Source organism: Protopterus annectens, chromosome 15.part0 (assembly GCF_019279795.1).
Source record: "Protopterus annectens isolate FY-2018-M chromosome 15.part0, PAN1.0, whole genome shotgun sequence".
Taxonomy (NCBI): domain Eukaryota; kingdom Metazoa; phylum Chordata; order Ceratodontiformes; family Protopteridae; genus Protopterus; species Protopterus annectens.
In genome coordinates this window covers 407623667-407634499 of record NC_056749.1, presented here as the reverse complement: position 1 = coordinate 407634499, position 10833 = coordinate 407623667, and the positions used below count along the sequence as shown (strand labels likewise).

At 41.4% G+C, this 10833-nt stretch overlaps 1 protein-coding gene across 1 annotated transcript in view; it reads right to left on the bottom strand.

Annotated features, from left to right (window-relative positions):
• Window positions 1–10833, bottom strand: part of BRWD3 (bromodomain and WD repeat domain containing 3) — a 1896258-nt gene that overhangs the window by 809835 nt on the left and 1075590 nt on the right. The window contains exon 26 of the mRNA XM_044057276.1: window positions 3589–3671. Coding sequence (XP_043913211.1) covers window positions 3589–3671 — 83 coding nt within the window. The remainder of the gene's footprint in view (window positions 1–3588; window positions 3672–10833) is intronic.

The window sequence follows — 10833 nt, the reverse complement described above, 5'->3', positions numbered from 1 at the left end:
GTGGGTAATAATTGGTGCCCCCCTTCTTGTTTGTAAAGACAGATCATTGCAACAGTTTAGCTTCTATCTAACTTCATCTTTAATGGGACTTCCCAAACCTCAGATGGAGAAAAGTAGAAAGGGATCCTGAAAGGGTGAAGCGTCTGTTACTGACTTAAGGTACAGACTAAGGAAAATAGTACTTGTGTCCCTTTCCTAAGATATCCTTTTCCGTCCTTAATATACTTCACAACAGGGATGACCTGAAAGGAGGGAGACCCACTGAACTCTGATTTAAGTAAACACCTTTTTCGTTAGATGCTCTGGCAAAATTTTGAAACAAAAAACATTAAAACAGTGGTCTGGATAAAGTAGCAGGCAAGCCTTCTTGCATGAGATACCCCTACTAAATACAATTACCTGAAAGGTTTTACCGGCACAGTGAAAGAGGGCAAATTCAAATGCAATGTCCCACTAAAGACAGGTGCAATTAACCATAGGCAAGACTGCTCTGCAAATTGTAGCATGTTACAGGCCACCCTCACAAACTCAGGCTCAAATTCTAAACCTACCACCCTAGAACACAAAAAAGGAAAAAAACTAAGGGTAATGCTGCTCAATGCCAGAAGTCTAAATCTCAAAATGCACGCACTCGAGGCCCTTCTCAGTATGGAGAACATTGATGTCTGTGCTGTGACAGAAACCTGGTTCAAGGCTCTCAAGAGCACCTCAGCACTATCAGGTTTTACCTCATATCATGCGTTCCGGCCCCAAAATCCGGACAATACCAAGAAAGGAGGGGGGGTATCCATATTCATTAAGGACACCCACACCTCAAGACTGGTGGCAACGCACGATGCATCGGAGTCCATCCAGGTGCAATTAACCATAGGCAAGACTGCTCTGCAAATTGTAGCATGTTACAGGCCACCCTCACAAACTCAGGAACCTCACATGGCCTTCTTGAAAACACTAGAGGGGATAAATGTATCACCAAACACCATCATACTAGGTGACTTCAATTACCCTAATATAGACTGGGAACACTACTCAAGCCCAAACACCCTAGCCCAAAAGTTCCTGGAATTCATAAACTCAAATGCCATGGAACAACTAGTCACCATCCCCACAAGAGGAGAAAACATACTTGATCTCATCATCACGAACATGGGAGCACAATGCTCAACACTGGAAGTATACCCCTCACTGGTGAGATCAGATCACAAACTAATCTCGCTGGAGGTCCTCATCCCACCCCCACCTGAAATAAAAAAGACCACAGTAAAGAACTTCTCGAAAGCCGACTTCACACTTTTAAAGACTAGTGTGGCCTCCTTTAAGGCCCCCGAGCCGGTGGAAAACAGTACTCAAGCCGCTGAATCACTTACAAATGCCTTCTACCAGCACCTGCAGGACTGCATGGATAAGGCAATCCCAAGCAAAACAAAGACTCTTTGTACCAAAGGCAAGCGTCCAGTCTGGTGGACCCCAGCCATAAACAAACTCTACAACAAAAGGAGGAAGCTACTACAAGATAGAGCAAAATCCTTAAAAGGTAAGACACCCTTGATCACTATATGTAAAAAACTAAGAGCTCTCATAAAATCATCCAAAGCAAATTTTGAGAGAAAAATAGCTAAAGACTCAAAAGACAATCATAAGGCCTTCTTTAGTTATGTTAGAAACCTGGGAAGGAACTCCCAGATATGCTCAGAACTAGTTCAAAATGATGTGAAGATTACTGATCCTACAGACAATGCCAACATACTAGCTGACAGGTTCAGTGCAAACTTCTCCCTCCCCCAAAAGGAGAGATATCTATACCAAGCGATGGCACCCCGCCAAACATCTCCAACGCCCAAGTGAGAACTGCTCTCTCCAAAGCAAAAAATACAGCATCCATGGGACCTGATGGTGTCCCCAGCTGTGTGCTCCACAAACTCAATGAGGAATTAAACCCACAGCTAGGACAGCTGTTTAATCATAGTCTTACCTCTGGATACGCACTCCAGGAGTGGCGCACTGCAACTGTGGTCCCACTTCACAAAGGCAGTGCCTCCACCGACCCTGGAAATTATCGGCCCATTAGCTTGACAAGCCTTATCTGCAAAGCCATGGAGAGGATCATAATGGACCTCATAAATAAAGACATAGGGAATTTGCAGACTTTGGATCCATCCCAGTTTGGCTTTGTCAAAGGCAGATCATGCCTTCTAAACTTGGTTGACTTTTTCGAAACAGTCACCAAAGCCATTGATGAGGGAAAGGCAGTCCATACAGCCTACCTCGATCTGGCAAAGGCCTTCGATACAATACCCCACTCAGGTATCATTGAAAACTCATCAGCTTAAATGTTAACCCATACATCACAAGATGGGTTGCAAACTGGCTGAGTGACAGAACCCACAGGGTCAGAGTTGCTGGCGCCATGTCAGACTCAAAGCCTGTCACAAGTGGTGTACCACAGGGCTCAGTCCTGGGCCCACTCTTGTTTGGCATCTACTTTTCCGAAGTACAAGCAAACAGGAGGGTTATGGCTGACAAAGTTTGCAGATGACTGCAAACTGGGCGCCATAGTAGAAAACTCATCTGACACAGATATCCTTCAGAAGGGTCTCACAGAAACGGATAACTGGTGCCAGAGCCACGCCTAAAGTTAAATGCCATAAAATGCATAGTCATACCCTTCGGGAAAAACAAGGTTACCCCTAGCTACCAAATAGGTGGCAATCCACTGAGCACAGAAGAAGTTATCAGGGACCTGGGGACCCAGGTTGATAGTAGTCTGTCATTCGACACCCATGTAGCTAAAGTAGTTAGGAAGACCTTCTACATTGCCCACCTTATCATGAAGGGATTCTCATCTAGATCAAGGGAGGTCATAGTCTCCCTATACTCATCACTCATCAGACCAATGACTGAGTACAATGCCCCATTCGGAATGTATCTGACCCGACACTTGCAGCAGCTGGAGAGGCCACAAAAGTTCTTCACCAAAAGGATAAAGGGTCTCAAACATCTGTCCTATGCTGCCCGACTGAAACTCCAGCTCTACTCAGTCGCCTACCGCTTGCTCAGAGGTGACCTTTGCCTAACATACAAGGCCATGTCAAACCCAGATTTGATGAATATGCTTCACCTCAAAAAATCTAGATCTGTCAGAGCCACAAGGGCGGGAGCCTTAAACCTCGACACGGCCATTAATAGGACGTGCTGGAGGGATAGATTCATCACCCAAAGACTCCCTATGCTGTGGAACAAAATCCTGGTATATGTGAGGCAGAGCACCTCGCTGGCCTTGTTCAAGAGAAATCTTGACCAATGGATGAGAGATCGCAGATATACCCCAGGGATTACCTCAGTGTCACTGCTCGACAGAGGCACAGCAAAATAATGGGTATAGTTCCCCATACTAAAGGGGTGGCGTAAGCCACAAAACTATGGGCTAGGCTTGTAAATGCCCTCGGGCAGATAGCCTAGTATGAACCTATGAACCTATAAAGAAACAAGACTTGCTTAAAATACCAGTTGATCAACTACCCCTGTCCTCTGTCCATAACATCCTTTCAGTATAAAGTAAAAGTGACAAAATCAAAACTGTAACATTACCTGTTTGCCAATTCCTTTCTTTAGCTTCAACATAAAACTGATGCAGTACCAAGAAATCAAGGACATCTGGCATATCATGGTATCTGTAGAGGGAAAAGAAAGATGCATGTAACCATATTACATTTTGAATGGTACTTGAACCTACTTTTTAGTTTTATTTAATGAGGGTTTCCAAAACAAAATTTATGCTACGTACACTTAAAACTCCTTGCTTCCCTTTGTTTCTGTTGCCAAATACCCACCCATTTCTTAGACAAGCATTTCCCAATATCTTAAACAAGTTCAAAAAATTAAATTTTGTGAAACCTACACTGGCATTCTTCTGTTTACAACTCGAACATTCATCCTTTTACAACAGCTTATCCATATTTTTTTCCATTCCTTATTAAGTACATACCACTTCAAGTTATGTCACAATACAAATATGGCAGCATTCAATAAAACCATGGGTCCTAGAAGCAAGACTTTTATAACCCATTCACACATCAGACTGGCACCCACATAGGTGTCGAATTGCAGCAAGCTTTCCTTACAATTGACTTGAAGGAGAAGTTCCACTTTTCCCCTTCCATTTGTAAACTTTTTTTGGTAAATTACTAAAAAAAAAAAATCTACATGAAAAACAGGGTAGTACCAAGACAGAGAGAGAAAGACATTAATTTATCCTTTGTTAACAGGGTTAGTCCCGTAATACACCTCTGTGAAGGCTCTTGCTCATCAAGGCTACAAATGTTTGAGGGAGGAACAATGATCCAATTATATATGAAAATATAGGATTTTGGCCATAGGCTGACCTCTCTCTTGAGGTTGCATCTCTGAACCAATACTGATGTCTCAACCAAAGTGAAGGGTCACCTCCCATCCCAAGAATATAGAATATGAACAAATACTTTAGAGCTATGCATTTAAGGCTCATATACATAACTTAAGCAGAAGGTAACAAATCGAAGTGAAAAGGAATGATGATGAAACGGGGGATGTTCAAGAAAAAAAAAAAAAAAGAGTAGGATTTCGGATGCAGGTCCTCAAAGACCATCACTACCACCATATGCAGGACATCATATTCATAAAGCAGCAGAATGTATTCTGAGTAGTAAGCCAACACAAGAAAAAAGAAATTAGATTTTCCCAACAGCGATGACTGCAAGATGGAGTAGAGAAAATAGACAACAGGGGGTCTGGAATTCACTGGAGAAAACTGGTAAAGGAACAAAGGACTGTGAGCAAATAACTACACAGGAAAGGTAACAGAGTGGGACAAAGCCAAGCAGAAGTTTGGACTGCAGGCTGAGGCTGCCTTTCCTACCAGGGATGAACAGAGTATAGGCAAACAGAAAAGGAAGGGGGATTGCCAAGTGAAAGAAAAGCTGAAAAGCTGGACTAAGAGTTTTGAGTATATTGCAGAACCTGCTGTTAAAAAATGCAATACTTACTACTGCATATAAAAAATATATTTATGGGTATATGGGAAATGCATCAAATACACATTTTACCTAAACACAACCTATTGACAAAATATTACTGCCAAGTCATTTTATCAACACTTTTATCAAACATGTTTCAGATAGAGAAAATACACCAAAAAGAAATGTTCTGGCAGGTGAGTAAGCCAACCCTGCACACCCAATATGGGGGACATTACCCCCCATACACCTTGTTATGTACACCAATTCCATGGTCGCCCAACCATGTAGGAGAGAGAAATGTGAATCGCTAATGTTCATACTTAACTTTCTCGCTAGCTATGCAACAGTGAGCTGGTACATTTAAGTAAGAAGTACAGAGGGGCTTGCCCCCCCCCCCCGCCACAAAAATATTTCTTTTGATGCACTTTCTCTTTCTGAAACATGTTAAATGAAACTAATGGTCGATAAAACCACTTGTCAATAAAAGTTTCTCAATATATTGTGTTTTGATGAAATGTGTTGTTGTGTCTTTCGGCTTTTCCCAGTTTGGGGTCGCCACAGCGGAACTCCAGTCCGTTAATGATTGGCAGTAGATTATTGCGTGCTGAGTTGCCGGCCCTGACGCACAACCTTCAACGAAGGTACGCCCATTCATGCACGTCTCCACACAGAAGACGCTCTAGCTGAGAATCGAACAGGACAACATCTTACTGTGAGGCAACAATGCTACTGCAGCACCACCACATCAATATGTTTTGATGAAATGTGTATTAGATAAATTTACATACACCCACAGCGTTTTTATCAGCAAGAAAATAAACGCCTAAATCATAACTCCACTGATTGCCTCAAAGCCTTATCCCTATTTTTGGTATCATTCTGGCTGCTGAGCAGTGACCTCTGCCTCACATACGGAACCTCTGATCACATTCTCTCAGATGTGCTGTACATCCGCAAGTCCAATTGTGGGATAAACACCCATGCAAAAGACTTTGATCTCTTAGGCAACATAAATAGAACATGCTGGAGGGACAGATGGGCACCACAGATAAATCCACATCTTTAGAAATCACCCTCCTCTCCACATAAAACAAAGTAATTCTCTTACTCTTTTCAAACAATCTGGATGAATGGATGGGAAAAAGTAAATTTGTCCCTGCAGTAGCACACCCTTGTTGTCCCTTACCGAAAGGGGTAACGTATATATTCCACTGCTCTGAATTATTTTGTACTTAAATTACAAGAGCAAAAAACTTCATGGGTATGCATGGCAAGGATTCTAAAGATGATCTAGGCTTAACAGCTTAGTAAGAACCTAAATCAGCCGTTAAAGTCATCTCTGGTTCTACAATGAATGCACACATTGAACTCTATTAAAAGCAGTTGGTCTGCATGAGAAACAGTGGACTAAAACTCCCTTGAGATAAGTATATGAAATTACTACCCCCCCCTCCCCCCCAAAAAAAAGAATATGGGCGAAGTGGAACAGTGAACAGCTTCCCTCCACTGTTATAAAAAGAAGGTGATGCATTAGAAGACAGCATGAGCAGAGAAAACATGATTTTTTTTTGCTGTACCAGACAAACTGCATTAATGTTATGAACATACAAATAAACAACTGGAATGGTGTTCCACAGCAGGATTTCTTAACTGAAAGGGCATGCTCCAAAACTTGCCATGATAAAGCAGCCAAGACTTATACTAGTAAAGACGTAATGTTACCAACAGAAAGAGGGTTGCTCCTAACAAAACTGTGGCAGAATGAAAAAGTATTAAAACTGGAAACAGAGTGCTTGTGGAAAATTATTATTTATTAAGCAGAATAGAATTATCCCAGCAAAGAGGAAACGTCAAAAGGAAGGTGGGACATTCAAGCTGCTGCATCTAGCTGTCTTTGGAATATTTTTTCTGAAGCTTAAGTAATAGGTGAGCAGCGAGTAATCAGTCTGAAGACTATTACATACGTAGCCAATAACCAGACAGTAACTAATGGTGACAATCAAACCCTGTACCTTCTAACACCGGCACTATTATGGAAAGTCCTGATCCCTTAGCAGAACAGACTAATGTGGAAATAGCCTGCCTGCAGATGATTACTTTTCTTCACATTCTTCTGACAAGAAAGCCCATGGAGAAACTTTACCAGTGAAACATTTCCATTGTTCCAAAGTAAAATACTTAGGAGACAGAAAAAAGTGCAGCAGCTGCCTTGAAAAATATGGAGTACTTAGACTTGAACCAGAGATTAGTGCTGGCAGATGGATATGATCATGAAGACGAGCAACAATGAAATTAGTGAATAAACTGACTATAAAAGTATCAAGTCCACTGGATATAAGAATATATGTGAAATATGGTTTTGCAAGAAAAGGTGTATGGGAAAGACTGGACTTTTCCTGACTTTGTTAAACTTGTGGGTAACTGTAAAGCATATACCTCACTTCACATCATTAAAGTTTAGTGTGACACTGAAGGGAATGAATACATAACTAAGTAAAACGGTTATTTGTATAAATTAATGATGTAAATTGAATGTTATATTATAAAGCACTTTTTACATAGAATGCAGCTGGGAGTTTTAAATGCGAGGTAGAACCTTAACAGTGACATCTCTATATGCTAAAGACATTAAAAAGCAAGCAAATACCTTTCTGAGTTTTAAGATGTACAGGCTTTATACTTCAACAAGATAAGAAAGGATGGTATGAAGCAAATTTAATTTAATATAATGTCATTATGGGCTGCTGCAATGGTGGTGAGGTGTTAATGTATATTGCTACAAGTAGAATTAAGACAGTAATTTACTGTTTTTACAGGGGATGGTGTCTAGAACAATGCCCATGGCTGTAACTACAAACTTTTTTTATAGCAAAAAGGCTGGACTAAAGACAAAACTATGAAAGGAATGGAAAATGGCAAGTCTCTCAAAAGTCATTAACCTGTTTATTTTTCCCCCCAAAAGAAAATACTCTCAATGATTCTAAGACTGCAGATATAGGCTTTTCACCAGGGGAAAGCTGTACATTGTATTCAGACCGTAGTTTACAAATATTCTTTCATGCATCTGTGAAGTTGTAAGCAGCCTGTTTTGCTCAACTGCTTTCACTTACAGAGGAACTGTCTGCAGGGGCAATAAATTAATCTAGAGAGTTACCTTACACTCAGCGGCAGTGCAGGGAACATTTAATAGTACAGTATCAGACAGTTCAGTGAAAATTCAAGTTTGAAACTGTTGGAAGAGACTAAAAGTAGTAGTCACTCCAGTGGTTTTAATACGCTGCTGGCATCAACTAGAAAAGCTTTTCCTTTTCATAATGTATGGAATTTTCTAGTAGCTGGCTTTATCATCTCCATCACCAATTCCGCAGTAATTAAAAGGAATTAAGGCATCATCATCCAAGAAGTCAATTGCAACTGACTTATGTCTGGATGTATCAAACATCCCTGTTCTTGTGGGAGCAGATCCATTCTGAGAAAGCTTGTGGTAAACTGCCCCTGAACATTTCCAAAAAAAGGGAACCTTGGCTGCCAGGGCCAGAAGGGAGTCACCACAATGATATTGGGGGATTCCTTCGGAATCTCTTTAGAACAACTCTGGACATTAATGGAATGAGTGGAGAAGCGTACAGGAACATTCCTGTCAAAGGAAAAGAAAATCCAGCTGTCTTCAAGGCCTTCTTGCATGAAGCCCTGGAACAGAATCTTGCCAGTAGATTAAGAGATGAGGCAGAGAGGTCTACTTGAGGAACTCCCCACCAATGGATCAAATCTTGGAAGACCCCCTGATCTAGTTTCCATTCGAGAGGGTCTGCCCTGGTCCTTTTCAGCTTGCCTGGCATGCAATTTTGCTCTGACAGAGTGTAGGATGCCTGTGAAGACAGACTGTGCTGTGAAGCTATATCGCAAGCCAACATGGCTAGTGTGCAAAGGGGGTACATTCTAGACTGCTCCTGCTAGTTGATGTACCACATAACTATGGCATTGTCCCGTAACCACTTAAAGAGGTCCTGGGGGCCAAAAATTGTTCAGTTGTGTGCCTTGATCAGATTAAGCATCTGCTTGATATTTATGTACTTGGCATCCGTCCTTGGCGTCCCATACCAGCTGCACTTTTAGCCCTTCTAAAACTGCTTCCAAAACAAAGTCCGAAGCATCTGTGGTGAATGACTGTTTTAGACCAGGGAGGGTGAAGTGGAGACCTGGATTTAAAGAGATCAGTTGTTTTCACAGACCAAATCCAGTGCATGTATTTGAAAAAGTAAAAGGTGTTGAAGCTGGTACCAAAAGACATTCCAGATACCACTGCATCTTTCTCATGTGAAGTCATGCCAGGGTATCATGAAAATTACAGATGCCAAGAGATAAGTCAGAATGGAAAACCTTAGAATTCGATCTAGATAAAGATCTATTTTTTTCTGTGGGAAGGAAAGCTCCTTGAACTGAGGTGTCTTAGTTGATATCCCAGGAACAAAATCCTGTGCAAAGGAGTCAAGAAAGATTTTTGAACATTCTCTTGGAATCCCAACCTGTGTAAGAGATCTTTCACCCAAGAGCGAGCAAGAGATTCCTGAGACTTTTAAAGACTCTGCAAAGACAAGCAAGTTGTCTAAATATGGAAAAATGTGGATACCCTGTACACCTGCAATGGGCTATAACTGGAGCTAGATACTTTGGACTATCCACTGTATCCAGAGTGTTCACAAAGGGCAAGTTAAAGAAGTAATAATGTGATCAAGACACAAAACCTTAAGAAACGTCTGATTTGCAGATTAATAAGGATGCGATAATAAGCATGTTTTAAGTCTAGTGTTGCCGGGAAACTTGAATGAGGAAGGAGAGGTAATGGGTTGTGAAATTAATTTTTAATTTGGGAACAATCAGAAACAGGTTTAGAAAGAAAAAGCCAAGTGTTCCCCAAGCATCTCCCTTTCTTTGGCACTAGGAACATGCTTGAATAAAGGAAGCGCTGGCATAATGGTTAAACTGTTTGTTTACCTTACAGACACAAGGTGCAGGATTTGATTCTCACATGGGGTAATCGGCTAAGCTTAACATGGCCCACAAGGGTAATCAAGCCTAGTACTAATCTGTGAACCTACAAACCTGTATAAAAACCCTTCCCCACCTGGGATGGAGGAACTATTTCTATCACTCCTTGGGATAGCATGTGATGAGGAACCGGTGGAAACAAGAGTCTCATCTGGAGGGTGAGGAATGCCCCCACACCTCCAGAATGGAGGAATTTCCTCCCACTGTCATCTATAACTCTGATGAATAACTTTCACAACCCATTTCTGTGAAATAAGTGGTTGACAAAGAGAAAAATGGAGATTCAGACTTTCAGGAAGAAAAAAACAGGACAGGGTGGACAGGGGTCACAAGGTCTCGTACAGTCATTCACACTTGTACTGTACTTGGTTTTGAAAGGTTTGAGACTTTTTGGAAACCCCCCCCCCCTTACCATTTCTTCCTAAACAGCGGTTTGCCCATATTTCATTGTGAATGCTTATTCTGTTTTTTACTAAAATTGGATGAAGAGATAGAAAAATTGGATGAAGAGATAGAAAATTCCTTAGAAAATTTGGAAGAGGAGGACAGAAAAATCTTAGTGGTTCCCTGGATCAGCTTGTCCATTTCATCATATATTCTGATCACCTCTGCAGCAGGAGGGCCAAACACTACATCTCTATCCAAAGGGAATTTTTAAAAACTTATTTTTTAATGAAATCTGGATGGGTCTCAGAAAACACAGCCAGGCAAACCTCAACAAAACAGTACCAGTGGCCATAGCCCTGGAAGAGGTACCAGAATTACACACACACACACACACACACACACA